The 16,974-nt window shown below is 41.5% G+C and overlaps 1 protein-coding gene and 1 long non-coding RNA gene across 2 annotated transcripts in view; one reads left to right on the forward strand and one right to left on the reverse strand.

Moving 5' to 3' along the window:
* Window positions 1–1,847: 1,847 nt before the first annotated feature.
* The window catches only part of LOC125158668 (uncharacterized), a 151,258-nt gene continuing 136,131 nt past the window's right edge, over window positions 1,848–16,974 (reverse strand). Inside the window, exons 4-5 of the long non-coding RNA XR_007149452.1 lie at window positions 5,028–5,291; window positions 1,848–4,190 (exon numbers count right to left, since the gene is read on the reverse strand). This is a non-coding gene — a long non-coding RNA (uncharacterized LOC125158668). The remainder of the gene's footprint in view (window positions 4,191–5,027; window positions 5,292–16,974) is intronic.
* Window positions 2,556–7,799, forward strand: KRT40 (keratin 40). The gene is made up of 7 exons (XM_047845991.1): window positions 2,556–3,002; window positions 3,710–3,792; window positions 4,055–4,211; window positions 5,062–5,223; window positions 5,303–5,428; window positions 6,779–6,999; window positions 7,515–7,799. The coding sequence occupies exons 1-7, from the start codon at window positions 2,556–2,558 to the stop codon at window positions 7,612–7,614; spliced, it is 1,296 nt and encodes a 431-aa protein (XP_047701947.1). The 3' UTR covers window positions 7,615–7,799.

Here is a 16,974-nt window from a genome sequence, read left to right on the forward strand (position 1 = left end):
ATTTTACAAATAGAAACTAGGTCAATATAAAAGGAAATACTTATTTTTACTTGCAGTTACTTTATTTTTTCAAGTTTATTTGAGAGAGAGAGAGAGAGCATGAGCAGGGGAGGGGCAGAGAGAGATGCAGAGAGTGAGAATCCCAAGCAGGCTCTGTGTGGTCAGCACAGAGCCCGATGTGGGGCTCAAACTCATGAACCGTGAAATCATGACCTGAGCTGAAATCAAGAGTTGGACACTTAACCAGCTGAGCCACCCAGGGCACCCCCCTGCAGTTACTTTAAAAGAAAGGCACATTGCTGCATTTTAATTAACTGAAACCAATGACAGACAACCAAGATATGGTTCTCTTCAAACACATTTTTCCTTTGACTCATTAGGTTACTGTGGAAATCAGAATTTTCCTTCGGAGATCTGTATTTTTCAAATATGTTTTTGAATCCCTGCTCATGTCCTCTGCAGAACAGCATCATCATACCATCAGCACGCTAAGAACGTTTAGCATTAAGTGTTGAAATGTAAAGAGAATCCCTAAAATCAAACCCAGTTCTGCTCAATGAATAATAAACCCTAAGAGTCCATGACCATATCACCTTGAAGGTGTCCCATCTTATCTGATCTCAGAAGCTAAGCAAGGTCGTGCCTGGTTAGTACTTGGATGGGAGAATAATATATCCTAAGACACTATTTAAATCCATCTATTTAAGAGCTCTTGGTTTGTTTTTGGTTTTGGTCTTTCCATTATCAGCTACCTAGTGTTCACAGTTAGAAAAAAAAAAATTAAGTTTATTTTGGATCATGAAAATTTTCACTTTGTCAGGATAGTGGGGGTTTTTCTTATAAGAATGTTAACGATTCTGGAGGTAATTTGCTCTGCACACCTTTGAAAATGAAATAAATGCCACAATTACACCAAGCAAAGTGAAAGAGATTATGCTCCATAATGGAGATGAAATTCAAGACAGAATCCAAAAAATCTCAAACCCCTATCCATTCGGTATTGCAGCAGGGGTTTCACCCAATGGAACCACTGATCTGGAACTCACATTATAAAATTTTATTCCTCAGTTCCAGTATTTTAAATTTTTATGAAATTGTGACCTTAAAAAATAAGTAAATAAGGGGCGCCTGGGTGGCTCAGTTGGCTAAGTGACTGACTTTGGCTCATGTCATGATCTCGAGGCTCATGAGTTGGAGCCCTGTGTTGGGTTCTGTGCTGACAGCTCAGAGCCTGGAGCCTGCTTCAGATTCTGTGTCTCCCTCTCTCTCTCTGCCCCTCCCCCACTCATACTCTGTCTCTCAGAAATAAATAAAAGTTAAAAACTAAAAAAAAAAAAAAAAAAAAGGAAATAAGACAAAACAGATTCCATCTCAGAAGTAAACCTTCTGTAGCTCCCTTGCCCCTATTCTGAAGTGTAACCAATGAGGGTTTAGTTTCCTAAGAGATTAAAAGATTGTAACTTAGAGATTTTATTTCACTCTTATTATAGATACAGGTAAAAAAAAGTATATCTCGCATCTAAAAATGAGTCATAGGAGGGACACCTGGGTGGCTCAGTCAGTTGGGTGTCCGACTTCGGCTCAGGTTATGATCTCGAGACTCGTGAGTTTGAGCCCCACATCGGGCTCTGCTGACAGATCAGAGCCTAGAGTCTGCTTCCAATTCTGTGTCTCCTTCTCTCTCCCCCTCCCCCACTCACATTCTGTCTCTCTCTCTCTCTCTCTCTCTCTCTCAAAAATAAATATTTAAATTTTTTTTTAAATAAATAAAAATTAGGCATAGGAAATGTGGAGAAAGCAAGGAAATTTCCGGAAATCATAGATCACAACTCCAGATCTTGATAACCAATTTGCCTTTTGGCCTGGAGGGCACAGATCGTACCCATCTGTTACATAAAGTGACTTTTCAATGTGTGCACAGGTAGACATGGTTCACACACACACACACACACACACACACACACACTTTAAACCCAGTACACACCTCACCCCTCCACCATCTGAGCACAGCAAGACCATAAAAAGCGTTGAAAAGACTGCTAACTACAGGGAACATTTTTATGATGGTGGCACAAACAAATAAATGGCATTTAATGAGATGTAATATGAATTTTAAGAGGATACATAAACAATTTCCAGTGCCCAGGATCAAAATGTGTGGGAATATTGTTTTCGTTATTTGTAATGAGTTGTACCTATAATTACTGAGGGGCCACATTTTCTCCATCTTTCCAAAGTCTGCCAAACGGACAGCGCTTCCTAAGAAGATTTTATTCTGGACCAAACATTTTATCCTATTGGCATATGGAAATAGTGTCCTTTTTTAGTAACCTGAAGTTATGCCTCTTTTATGAAGCATAAAAGTCTTCCTCAGCAAACAAACAACCCTGATGAGTGTTCATATGACAACTGCCACCAACAGTGATAAGGAAAACATCCGGTCTGTTCCGTAAATACCCATCTGGGGGACTGTATAAAAGTCTCAGGAGGGAAGGAGACCTCGGCAGCCAGTCAGCCGGAGTTTTGCAACTAGTCTTGGTTCTTCGTTCGATAGGATGCCTTCGGACTGCTCCCCTACGTGCTGCTCCTCTGAATCCTGTGCCACAGCTTCCGACTGTGTGTTCGCTTCACCCTGTTCCATGGAAACCACTCACCTCCCCAGCGCCCAAGCCACCTCCAGAGGCCAGACCCCTAGCTTCCTATCTGGGTCTCGCTTGGCAACTGGCTGTGTCACACCGTGCTACTTGGCTGGGAATTGTCACATTCCGTGCTTGGTGGGGAGCGGTGCTTGGTGTGAGGATGGGATGTTCAACAGCAACGAGAAGGAGACGATGCAGTTCCTGAACGACAGACTCGCCAACTACCTGGAGAAGGTGCGAGGCCTGGAGGAGATGAACGCGGAGCTGGAGTGCAGGATCCGAGAACAGTGTGAAGGGGAGGTCCCCTTGGTGTGCCCCGATTATCAGTGTTACTTCGACACCATTGAAGATCTCCAGCAAAAGGTCTGGTGTCTCATTGCCCTAATGTTCCACCCTTCCAATCTGGGATTTGCTCCACCTTTATACTAAAAGAGGCTTCTTTGGAAGTCCCCCCAGGGAAAGGGGACTTTTCAGGAGGTAATGTGACCCAGAGGAAAGGGTGGTGGGCTGAAAGTCAGGAAACGTCAGCATTAGCCCTGGGGATGAGACACCAGTAATCCCTGACGGCCATAATAAACTCTCTCATGTCCAGATTTTACCTTCATCGTCCAGAGAGTAAGGAAAAACTGTGTTATACCCAAAGTTAATTCTGTATGCAACACTGGATGTTTATATTTATATTTTAACATAGATATTGAAATGTCGTTTTAATCACATAATTTCACCCTAGGAATCATTTTCTTACAGCTGAATTTTTATTTTCATGGAGTGGGGATAGAGTCATAATACAAACCACTTATGGAGAAAAATCAGAGTTCAACTGTCAAGGAATATTGCAAAATGTCTTAGGCCATTGAAAAACTAACCTTTTTTGTCTTTTTCTTTTATAAATTGGTCCTGCTTGTCTCTTCATGAAGTGACATGTCTAATAAGAGAAGTAGGCTGAAAGCTATTTTATACTTTCTTATAAAGACTTTTAAAAGATAAATAATGGCATAGTTGTTAAATGAATAGATATTTAGGTTTCTTTCAAAGGGCCATCTATTACATATAACGACCTTCCTTCCCAGATCTTGTGCACAAAGGCAGAGAATTCTAGACTTGCTGTTCAGCTTGACAACTGCAAACTGGCTGCCGATGACTTTAGGTCAAAGTAAGTTGAATTTGAACTTGGGAATAATTTATGACTGCCTCTCTCTCACTCTCTCTCTCGCTCTCTCTGTCTCACACACACAAGTGCGTGTGCACACACCACAAATATTCTCTCTATAAGCTTTTTTAAAGCTAAGAATGCTCACAAAACTCACATTTATTATTTGGGATGTGGCTTCCTTGAGTCCTCTTGTCACTCCCCAGCATCCCCAGCACTGTCTCCAGCCAAGTAAGCATTGGCTGTATCTCTTTTGCCGTGAAAGGTACGAGTCTGAACTGTCTCTTCGCCAGCTGCTGGAGACGGACATTGGCGGCCTGCGTGGGATCCTGGGTGAGTTGACTCTGTGCAAAGCCGATCTGGAGGCCCACGTGGAGTCTCTGAAGGACGATCTCCTTTGCCTTAAGAAAAACCACGAAGAGGTGAGGAAAGTGGCAAAATTGCTGAACAAATGTAGAAGGGACAAAATCAAACTGATACAGTCCGTGTTGTGTACCTAAATCGAACTTGGGCAGATACCGCTCATGCTGGAACAAAAGTACTCAGGGCACTAATGCTGTTGGGCCTGATCATGGCAGCATGTCATGTCTCTGGATGTACATGTGAAATGGCCCTGGCCAGTGCCACATGGATGAACCAAACTTTCCACCTGTCATTGCTGTCTGGAAGGGGTAACTCCCACAAACAGCCTTCCTTGGAGGCTTTATGGCTCACCTAACTCTAACCTATAAGGTTTGAAAATCTGGATTATCGATAAACACAGGGTGTGAAGGCCATTTCAAAAAGGGGATAACATCTTATGCAATATTTGGGCCAAATTTTTAAAATATTCTGTACCTATAAACTTTTTAAAATCATAAAATATGAAGTATCTGATTATCTCACATCAATGAGGCTAAAGGGTGAAAAGCTGAAAGATGTAATATAGTATATTTCCCCTTTGAGCATTGGTTGATGATAATAATAGCATTTATTGAGACCTTCCTATGTGTCAAGGGCTTTCATAAGTGCTTTCTATAAACATTAACTCGTATCTCTCACAATAAGTCTCTGGGAAAGGTAAAATTATTATACCCATTTGCAGATGCAGACACTGAGCTACGAAAAGAGATTGCAACCCAAGCAACTGAATCTAAATCCCTTTAGATTTTTTACACTTTTACTCACTTCTCCCCCAAAACAGAAATGTGATGCCCTTGGGATGTCAAAGTGAATCCCCCCCTCCCCCGCCCACCCACCCTGTCACACTCTTGACTCCATTCCCCCATTCAGGAGGTCAACTTGCTTCGCGGACAGCTGGGTGACCGACTCAGCGTGGAGCTGGACACTGCCCCCACCGTCGACCTCAACAGGGTCCTGGATGAGATGCGCTGTCAGTATGAAACGGTGCTCGCCAACAACCGCAGAGATGTGGAAGAATGGTTCGCTGTTCAGGTCAGCTCCTGGAGCAGGAAGGTGACAGGCTTCCAGGTGTCTGTCTTACTTGGGTCCTCTGATCACACCTGTGTTTCAGACAGAGGAGCTGAATCAGCAGCAGCTGTGCAGCACGGAGCAGCTGCAGGACTGCCAGACAGAGATCCTGGAACTGAAACGCACAGCCAACGCTCTGGAAATTGAGCTCCAAGCACAGCAAAGCCTGGTATGCCACTCACATACTGAGGAGTCAGGCCCCGAGATGCCATCCCCTCTTCCAAACCCCGAGGAGAGAGCCCCACAGTTCATGTGGCAGAAAGTCTCCATTTCCAATGTGCAAGGAGTATATTTCCTTGCCTTTCCTAAATACTGCTGTTTACTGAGCTAGGGGCAGAAGCGATAGGTCAACAGCTTGTACTGTCCCAACGGGATGCCCTGACCGTCCCTTCTGGGCTTGAGTGTGATCCTGCAGCACCTTCCAGAGACAGGGAGAGAAGGGAAGAGCAGGAGCAGAATGAGAACAGAACCTCTGAGCCAAAGGCACTCGAGCATTCCAGTGGGTTTTGAAGCTCTTTTTTTTTTTAATCTTTTTTTAATGTTTATTTATTTCTGAGACAGAGAGAGACACAGCATGAGTGGGGGAGGGGCAGAGAGAGAGGGAGACACAGAATCGGAAGCAGGCTCCAGGCTCTGAGCTGTTAGCACAGAGCCCGATGCGGGGCTTGAACTCACAAACCGTGAGATCGTGACCTGAGCCGAAGTCGGTCACTCAACCGACTGAGCCACCCAGGCGCCTCTGAAGCTCTTTTGATTCGGGCCAGGTTTCCAAGCTCACCATCATAGAAAACAATGGTATTCAAACTCTGTATTCTACCACTATCCTAAACTTTCCCAGGATCCACATCTCAACTGGACCCTTCACTGAATGCCCCCCCCCCCACCGACCCTCACCAAGCAATGAGGACACCGTGCACTGAAGATAACACTAGCCAGTTCCAGTCAAACACCCCTGTCCGTGCCACGTTAGGCCCTATGGAGACTAGGTGAATGACAGCTGTGCATTCATCTTGTGAGAGCCTTACTTTATGGGATAAATCCCTTTACTAAGCCCGTTATACAGATGAGGAAGACTGAGATTCAGATTAAGTTGCAGGGATCATGCAGTTTTTAAGAGGCAAAAGTGGAAGCTGGATCCAGCTGGTTCAATCCCAGAGCCTCTTAACTCCCACTATATGGCTCCTCCCTGCCTCAAGTCGATACCCAACTTCAGTATACTGAAGGTTGCAGTGGGCTTGGGGGTGTTAGTAATAACTCTTACCTAGCTTTTAAAGTTTTTTTTTTTTCAGGAACTCTTCAAAATGCTTTACACATATCACTCATTTAATCCTCACAACCCTCCTAGGAGATAGGTACTTTGCATTGCCCACTTGTTATAGAATAAAACTAAGGCTCAGAGAAGCTAAGTAATTTTCAGAATGTCACTAGGCTACACTAGGGTAGAGCAAGGCTTTGGAAACAGGCACTCTGATCCCAGGGATTATGTTATACAGCCCTCCTGAGTACACTTCTTCTGCAGACAGAATCTCTGGAATGCACTGTGGCGGAGACTGAGGCCCAGTACGGCGTGCAGCTGGCCCAGATGCAGTGCCTGATCGATAACGTAGAGAACCAGCTGGCGGAGATCCGCTGTGACCTGGAGCGGCAGAACCAGGAGTACGAGGTGCTGCTGGACACAAAGGCCCGGCTGGAGTGTGAGATCAACACGTACCGGGGTCTCCTTGAGAGTGAGGACAGCAGGCAAGTTCCACACGTTTATTCTCAAAATCCCCCAAGTCACAAAGAGGCTCTTGTAGGAGAATCCTGTTTCCCCAAGATCTGCCCAAGGTCAAACCTCTCTAATGTGTTAAAGGATCTCCTTACAAGAGTTAAAAAACAAAAAAACAAACAACAACAACAACCATGACTGAGGCTAATCACACGATATTAGAAGTGTTCACAAAGTATTCTAAGTTCTAAAGCAGAATAAGTATCACACATAAAATTCCATGCTGGAGATCTCCCTTGGCTCCTGCCTCCCACCAAATGCATAAGAGGACATTTTGCAAAGTGAAGTAAATACATATAGTTGTATTGAGCTGGCACAGCTGCAATGGGCATGAAGCGACAATGCTGGGTCCAGGCATAAAATAGGCTTAAGTCAAATGTTATTCTGCAAAGAACGTTCAAAGAGTGGCAGATTTGGGCACGATCTTTTCTGAGTTGAAATGTTATCCAGCTTTCCCCTGTTGAACTTAGTTCAAATTTCTCCACAGGCTTCCCTGTCACCCATGTTCTACCACAAGCACGTCAGACAACACTTGTGAGCCATACTCCACGTATGTGATTTGCACGCTCGAAAACTGCTGTGTGTGAATGCTAAACCCCCAGCGCAGCGGATGGAGCCTTCAAAGCCAGCAGTGTCCTGGAAAGGAGATGGGGGCTTCAATCAGAGACATCCAAACTTGAAAGTCAAGAAGGGTTTTCCATCCTGGGGAGCCTGGGTGGCTCAGCCGGTTGAGTGTCTCACTCTTGGTTTCGGCTCAGGTCATGATCCCAGGGTCGTGGGATTGAGCCCAAGTCAAGCTCTGCACTGAGCGTGGAGCCTGCTTGAGATTCTTTCTCTCTCCCTCTGCCCCTCTTCCCCTCTTGCTAATGCTCTCTCTCTCTCTCTCTCAAATAAAATTTTAAAAAAGGGTTTCTATCCTGAACTTGTCCTCTAAACATCCTCAGTATATTTCTGCTTTATCATTTCCTCTCCTGCCAGCTTATTTGTGATATTCTAGGAGTCTATAAAGCTTTCTTGCTAATCTCCAAATAAAATGTGTTCCATTTTTTTTTTGCATGGTAAATATAAACTTTGTGGCTTATTACTGCAGATGTAATAACCATGTGATGCCAAGGTAATTGCCTAAACCCATGCCGACAGTTTGATTTTGCACAAACCAAAGCTGAAAATAGTTTTTTAACTCCTCAATTACAAACAGGTTAACTAATCAATGCAAAATGTCATATATCTTGGAAGACAGTTGGAACTTTAGGAATAAATTTTATTTTATTTGTAATTACAAAAGTTCAAGATTCCATTTTTTTTTTCAATTTGGCACACGAAAGGGGAAAAAAATCAGTTATAATTCCACACCCGAAATATCCATTCTCGGTATCTTGGGAACTTAACAGTTTTCTTTCTTACAATAGGTTTTTCCATACAGTGGTAATCATATTTACATATGCACATAGTTGAGTAACATATTTTTTTACTATGTCATGTAAGCATTTTCAATCCTAATAAACATATAAGATTGTCTTGTGACCATTATGTTAACGGCTGCATAAAATACCATAAGGTACATAGGTCTGTTATTGAACATTGGGTTGTATAAGAATAATTATTCACAGGGGTGCCTGGGTGGCTCAGTTGGTGGAGCGTCCGACTTCGGCTCAGGTCATAATCTCACTGTTCATGAGTTCGAGCCCTGTGTCGGGCTCTGTGCTGACAGCTCAGAGCCTGGAGCCTGCTTTGGATTCTGTGTCTCCCTTTCTTTCTGCTCCTCCCCTTCTTGCACTCTGTTTCTCTCTCTCTCAAAAATAAATAAACATTAAAATTTTTAAAAAAAGAAGAATTATTCACATACATTTAAAAAGCAAAACAGAGGGGTGCCTGGATGGCTCAGTACAGCTCAGAGCCTAGAGCCTGCTTCAGATTCTGTGTCTCCCTCTCTTTCTGCCCCATCCCACTTGCGCGCGTGCTCTCTCTCTCTCAAAGATAAAAAAACACTAAAAAAATTTTTTTTAGTAAATAAATAAAAAAGCAAAACAGAGAACTCCACTTCCAGAAGATGAAATAGATGTACATTTCCTTGTTCCTCTTCCTAAGTTTGGCTAAAAACCCTAGAAATTACACATAAAACAAATACAGCATGAAGGAGATCTTTATGGTGCGTATCTTGAGTTGTGTATCATGAATGCTGAGGTAGTTACATGAATCTACATATGTGAAAGAAATATACACATCATACACACACATTGTGTATATATATACATATATATATATATATGTATATATATACACATTGTATCCATGTCAACTTCTTGACTTTACAATTGAACTATAGCTGAGCAAGATATAACCACTATAACCACAGGAGAAAGCTAGATACATGGGACCTCTATGCACCATCTTTGCAACTTCCTGTGGGTCTGTAATTGTTTCAAAATGCAAATGTTCTTTTAAAAAACACATAGTGGTTTTTAACCCAGAGGTTTCCACCATATCAATCTCTGCCATCCACCCACCCTCAGACTTTCCCACGGTTTCTTCTCTGCCTTGGTCAAGATTATGGCAAAGCAAATATTCAGCATCTGTAATAATTCCCAACAAGCTATATCCAATTTCCTCTCAGAAAAATGCACATGACTACCTTCTCTCGATCTATAACATTTTGTATGGATTCACTAATCTATTTTTATTTTCTGAGTTAAAAATATTTCCAGTTTGGCTTAATGCAAAATCAAAGTGGAACTGAAGTAGGAAAATATCCTTAAGATAGAATAACCACTTTGGGGACTCTCATGTGTTACTTTTAGCCTTTCATAACTATTTTTAGTTTTGGCATAGTATTGCACTAAATATTATGTTAAAGACATAGGCTAATTCTAGATCTGACCTCTTCTTGGGTTAGTCTGCCTGTTCTAAATGGTGTTAGGGTGGGAGGACTCCAGCTTCTTTTTTTTTTTTTTTTTTTTTTAACCATAGTACACTTTCACTGGCCAAATGGTCTTTCCTTTCTACTTTCCAACAATGATAAAAACTTCTAAAATCCTAGGGGCATTAAATTACGTCTACTTTGCAGTAGTGTAATAGATTCATATTTGCATGGCAATAAATATGTTTTTAAATCTGGTTATTCGAAAAGTATAGACCAAAATTATCATTGATACAAATCTGGATCATTGTGAGCTCTATAGTTAACCAAACACCCCACAACAAAGTAATTGCTAATGATGATGATAAATAGTCACATTAAGTGAATTATGCACAAAGAGGAAAGATTTCCATCACTGAAAACTGTGATATCCCAAAACAGCCCTCAGAAGCCTTCCTCCAGGGACACCTCGGTGGCTCAGTCTGTTAAGCATCTGACTCCTGGTTTCGGTTCAGGTCATAACATAATCTCATGGTTTCATGAGTTTGAGCCCGGAGGCAGGCTCTGTGCTGACAGTGCAGAGCTTGCTTGGGATTCTCGGTGTCCCTCCCTCCCTGCCCCTCCCCCACTCATGCTGTCTCTGTGTCTCTCAGGATAAATAAACTTAAAAAAAAAGTCTTCCTCCAAACTGGAGGAATTCCATCTTTTTCCATGTGGGCATATGAAGTAGGCATTCCCCTGGGTTGTCAAACACTGAAAAATGGCCACTGTACTTTTGGATAAAACAGTTAAGGCCTTTCTTGGTAAAATCTAGTAGAATCCTAATTTTAGTTAATAATGCAACATCTTCATAGCTTTAATAATGCACTAAATAAGATGCCTGTATTTTTAGCACCTAGTGTTGCATAAAAAGTAAAATCTAAAATATAATGTATCATGGGGTGCCTGGGTGGCTCAGTCGGTTAAGCATCTGACTTCAGCTCAGGTCATGATCTCGTAGTTTGTGAGCTCAAGCCCCGAATCATGCTCTGTGCTGACAGCTCAGAGCCTGGAGTCTGTTTCAAATTCTGTGTCTCCCTCTCTCTCTGCCCCTCCGCCTATTCATGTACTGTCTTTCTCTCTCTCTCAAAAATAAATAAACATTAAAAAATCTTTTTTAAATAATAAAAATATAAAATAAAATATAATGCATCACTCATCTGTAAGAACCAGCACAAAACTTTGCATTCTAGGTTCTGAGTACAGCCCACCATGAGGACACTCAGGCAAAACAACGGCCTCAAAATTTGCCTGCTCTAAATGCAAGAAGCATTCATGACTTGAGGACACAGGCTCCTCACTGTATCTATTTAGTATTTACAATTCATGGGTTCCTTGCTGGCCCCACAGAGGCCATATTCCCTCCCTATATCTCAGCTACTCATCTCAGGCTGGACCTAAAGCCCATCCTTCCTCTCCCCTGCACTGCCCCTTTCCCAGAAGGCTCCAGCCAGGACAATGCTGTGAAGGGAACTCCTCTCTATCACTCTCAGACTTGCTCTTCCAGCATCTGGAACATGCTGCCTCCCCAGTCTCTTGAACTAAAGATTAAAGCCCTGGTTACACCTTTCCTAACTGCAAGGGGACAGGAAAGAGTAATCTTCCCCTGTGCCCCCAAGGAGAGGTGAATCAAATATGGGTGAGCCCTGGATTCTCTCCCAGAGCAGCCTTGAAACACCTAGATGGAGAAAAATGGAGGGAACCTCAACAATAAATACGCCCTGGAGAAACAAAGCAAGGAGAGCTTGGAGCATGGCAAGGAATACAGTTTGGTTAGAGTGTATGCAGGGGGTACAGGAGCCATGGGATGTGAAGTACAGTCAGCTGGATCAAGACTATGGCAAGTCTTGATTGCCTGGCAATCAAGAATTTGTACTTTGCTCTTAGGAAGCGCTGGGTATTTCTGCACCGGAAAATGGTATTATGTTAAGGCAGACAAAGAAGGTCTTCAAGATAGGCTACGTCATATCGTGCTTATAGGTTAGCCAGATTTTGCAAAGTCAACAAATGAGCTGGTGGCAGCAAAATGATGGTAACAGATAGATACCCACTGCTGTCTCAAAAAAATGGGTAATGAAGGAAAGACACTGCCTTCAAAGCCAAAGTGGCTACATAGCTAGGAGTTAGACAATATTAACATCTGTAACAAACATGCTTACAGGGAAAGGAAAATTGATCAAGTAGTAAAGAAGATGTGCAAGATGCAAGAAAAGGGTACATAATTGATGAAATGTGGTCCTGAAAGAAACAAAGAGAAGTTAGCTCCAGAGCACAAATAAAGCAGTCAGCCATGCAACGAAGGAAAATCACTGCCTGAGATACACAAGAAGAGAAGTGATAAGATGGAGAAAAGAGTACAAAAACAAAGATATAACAAAAATAGTTGTCTAACTCTTTTTAAAAAAAAAATTTAATGTTTATTTATCTATCTTGAGAGAGAGAGCATGTGCGAGCAGGGGAGGGGCAAAGAGAGAGGGAGGGACAGAAAGAATCCCAAACAAGCTCTGGGCTGCCCGTGCAGAGCCCGACTGGGGGCTCGAACTCACAAATGGTGAGATTATGACCTGAGCCAAAATCAAGAGTCAACGCTTAGCAGACTGAGCCACCCAGGTGCCCCATGTCAAACTCTTCTTCTGATTCTGAAAGTGATACAGCCAATTTGTGGGATGTGTACAAAAACATAAAGAAGAAAATAACTCTCATTAATAATTATAAAATGCAAAGAAGTCCACTCTTAACATTTAGATATCTTTCCTTCCAGTCCTGTTTACACGTTTTTAAAATTATTACTATTTCAAATGCTGTTATTTTGTGAAGCAAAATTTGTCCATTTTTTTGTGGTTTCTTGATTTTGAGTCACTGTTATAAAGGCCTTCCTCCATTCTTCATTTGTAAAAGAATTCTCTTATGCTTTCTCTTAGCACATTTATGACTTCCATTTTTCACAAGTGAAATTACAAATGACCCATTTGTAATTCAAGTACATGAATAAAGTGGTAAGCATTCACAGAGCTACACAGCTCTATCAAATGTTAACTTTCTATGTTAACCATACTTCACTGGGATTTCATTTTCTTTTTTTTTTTTTTTTCAACGTTTATTTATTTTGGGGACAGAGAGAGACAGAGCATGAACGGGGGAGGGGCAGAGAGAGAGGGAGACACAGAATCGGAAACAGGCTCCAGGCTCTGAGCCATCAGCCCAGAGCCTGACGCGGGGCTCGAACTCACGGACCGCGAGATCGTGACCTGGCTTAAGTCGGACGCTTAACCGACTGCGCCACCCAGGCGCCCCAAGGGATTTCATTTTCATACAAGAAAACGTATCAATGGTGGAAAGCATGTAGTTCCATGAAACTTGAAAACCATACACAGTCATGTAATCACATCCAGATCGAGACATAGACTAGAACATCAAGATGTGAAATATCGACCTTGAGAGTTCCTTCATGCTCCTTCCCAGTCAGCTCACCTCCCTCGTGAGGAGACAACCACTATTCTGATACCTGACACCGTAGAAGAGTTTGGCCTGTTCTTAAAGTTAATATAAATGTAATCATACTGTTTGTACCCTTTTGTGCCTAAATTCTTCAGGTTGATATATATTTTTTTAATGTTTATTATTTTTGAGAGAGAGAGAGAGCACGCGGAAGAGAGAGAGAGAGCACGAGTGGGGGAGGGGCAGAGAGAGAGGGAGACACAGAATCCGAAGCACGCTCCGTGCTGACAGCTCAGAGCCTGACACGGGGCTCAAACCCATGAACCATGAGATCATGACCTGAGCTGAAGTCAGACGCTTAACCAACTGAGCCACCCAGATGACCCAGGTTGACATGTTTTTGAAGTTCATCCATGTCATTGTGAATACCAATAGTTCATTCTTTTTGTTGTCAAGTTACTAACCTATTCTATGAATATACCACAGTCTGTTGATCCATTGTGTTGTTTGTGAGCATTTGGCTTGTTTCCATTTGGGTGCCATTAAGAATAAAACTGCTAGAAGCATTTTTATGCAAGTCTTTTTGTGTACATACGCACTCATTTCTCTTGGGCATAGAACTAGTCATGATACTGCTGTGTCAAAGGGAAGGTCCTTTATATCTCAAGTGGATATTTTCACCCAGCCAGTGGCTTGTCCTTTCTCTTTCTTAGTGGTATATTTTGATCAGTAAAAGACTTTAACTATGATGAAGTCAAATTCATTGTTTTACGTTTAGTGCTCTCCATGTGCTAGTAGTCTTTGTCTGAACAAGGTTATGAAGATCTTCTTCCATGTTGCCTTCTAAAAGTTCCATACCTGTAACCTTCACATTTAAGTATTTAATCCATCTTGAATTAATTTTTATATAGAGTGTGAGGTACAGCTCAAGATGTATCGATCTCTGCTGTACGCAATTATCTAATTGATCGGCAACATTTATTGAAAAGGCTATCCTTATCTCATGGACTTACTTCGGAAACGTTGTCAAAAATCAACTGACCATATGTATGTGAGACGATTTCTAGAATCTTTATTCTATTTCACTGATCCACTTGCCAACCCTTATGCCAATATCACACTGTCTGATTATAGTAGCAGTATAGTAACTTGTATGAATTTATACTCCCACCAGCAATAAATGAGAGGCTGTATACAGTACATTTGTTACCAAACTGTGATTTTTTTTTTCAGTATGATAGGGAGAAAGATAAAATAAAATCTCAGTGTAGTTTAAATTTACATTTCTTCTTAATGAGTGACATTGAGCATTTTTTCTAAGGTTCTTTGTAAATTAAGTGCCTGTTGTATTTTCTTTCTGGTCACTGTCTATGGAGTTATTGCAAATATACCTTCCCAGTTTGTCATCTGTCTTCCAATTTTATAGGTTGTGTTTTGTACCAATGTAAAAGTTATCTGATGTTGTCAGATTTATAAGTTTTTATGGTTTCTTTATTTCGGTCATTATTAGAAAGGCCTTCTGTCTTCAACTTTATAAAAAGAATTCTCATATTTTTAGCACAATTATGATTTCATTTTTCACATTTGAATCTTTTATCAATTTGCAATATGTCTTACTAGGAAGGATGAGTCATTATCCCAACATTTCCTGCCCTGCCTTCTACCTCAAGTGATACAGAATTGTCCCCAAACTACATATGATAGTCTATCTTTCCCCCACTAGTTTTAAATGTCACATTTATCATACACTAAATTCCAGTCTGTTTGGAAGTCTATTTTAGACCTCTTATTCTATTCTATTGATCTGTCTGACTATTCATGCATCAATACTATAGTATTTTGATTAGTGAGTCTTCAAAATAGGAAGAACTAGTCTCTCTGGGGCTTCCTCTTATAGAAGTTTCCTGGCTATTCAAATTTGATTAACTTTTCTCATAAAACTTCAGAATTATCTTGCCTGGTTAAAAAAAAATCACATTTTTGAGATTGGGAGGATCTCAATAAGTTTAGTGGGACCTAAGTTAAATTAATGTGGAGATAATTGACATGTTTATAGTGATGGATATAGTATTTCAGTCCAAGAACATGATATATCTTTCCATTTATTCTAGTTTTCTGTCCTTCAATGTATTTTAATATTTTATTCATGTAGTCTACCTTTCTAACTAAATTTATTCTTGTGCGTTTTATATTTGGTGGCACTATTGTAAATTAATGTTTTTTCCTTACCTTATGTGATATGCAGAATAATGCGCCCCCAAAGATGTTCATATCCTAATCCTACAACTTTTGAATATGTTAGGCTACATGACAAAGGGGAAGTAAGGCCACTAATCAGCTGACCTTAAAATAGGAAGATTATCCTAGATGATATGAGTGGGCCCAATATAATCACAAGGGCCTTAAGGGTGGAAGAGGGAAGCAGAAGAGTCAGTGTCAGAGTGATGCCGCATGAGAAAGACTCCCCACTGCTGGCTTTGAAGACAGAAAGAGGCCAGGAGCTAAGGAGCCTGTGCAGCCTCTAGAAGCTAGAAAAGGCAAGATAACTGTTCTCTCCTAGAGCCTCCATAAAGGAACAGGAACAAATAAGTTTCTTTCTTTTTTTAAATTTTTATTTGAGAGAGAGAGAGCATGAGCAGGAGAGAGGGGGAAGAGGGGGACAGAGAGAGAGAGAGAGAGAGAGAGGGAGAGAGAAAGAAAATCCTAACCCTGATGCAGGGCTCAATCCCACGACTCTGGGATCATCACCCGAGCCTAAATCAACAGAGTCGGACGCTCAACCAAATGAGCCACCTAGGCACCCCAAAAATAACTTTTTTTTTTTGGGACAGAGAGAGACAGAGCAAGAACGGGGGAGGGGCAGAGAGAGAGGGAGACACAGAATCGGAAACAGGCTCCAGGCTCCGAGCCACCAGCCCAGAGCCTGACGCGGGGCTCGAACTCACGGACCGCGAGATCGTGACCTGGCTGAAGTCGGACGCTTAACCGACTGCGCCACCCAGGCGCCCCCCAAAAATAACTTTAAGAAAACACTGAGAAAGTATTCCTGAGAATGAAAACCACACACCTTTCAACACATCATGTTTAAACAGCAAATATAAACCAACCCCAAGACAAATTGTTAGCTAATGTAATTCCACAAGCAAACACTGAGCACAAAAAATGTCATAAAACGTGGGTTTTGGAAAACCAAAAGGTAACCAGCTTCTTTTTCAGGAAATTTATTGTTAGCAATCAAACCCTACCTGGCAAGCTGAAACAGGAATCTAGCAATCATCTTTAAAAAAAGGGGTCTTATTTAAAACTTACATTTTAACCCATACTCACAACGTCTGAACAATGAAAATGGAAAATCAGTTGGGCAGAACAAAATAAAATACTGATTTCTGAGTTCACCAATAATTATTAGATATTAATAGTTTCCCTTTTCTAGAGAAGAAAGGAAAAGAAGGATGAACTCATTCCTGATCAAGCTTTAGGCCAGGTGGAGAGGTCAACAAGGATTTAATGAACTTCATATACTCACACCTGCTTAATAATGGATGCTGGTAGAACTGTGATGGCATTTCCTTTTGAAGATTTCATGTGAAGCTCTGTATCCAATGACAGGTAG

Source organism: Prionailurus viverrinus, unplaced genomic scaffold (genome assembly GCF_022837055.1).
Source record: "Prionailurus viverrinus isolate Anna unplaced genomic scaffold, UM_Priviv_1.0 scaffold_35, whole genome shotgun sequence".
Lineage (NCBI taxonomy): Eukaryota > Metazoa > Chordata > Mammalia > Carnivora > Felidae > Prionailurus > Prionailurus viverrinus.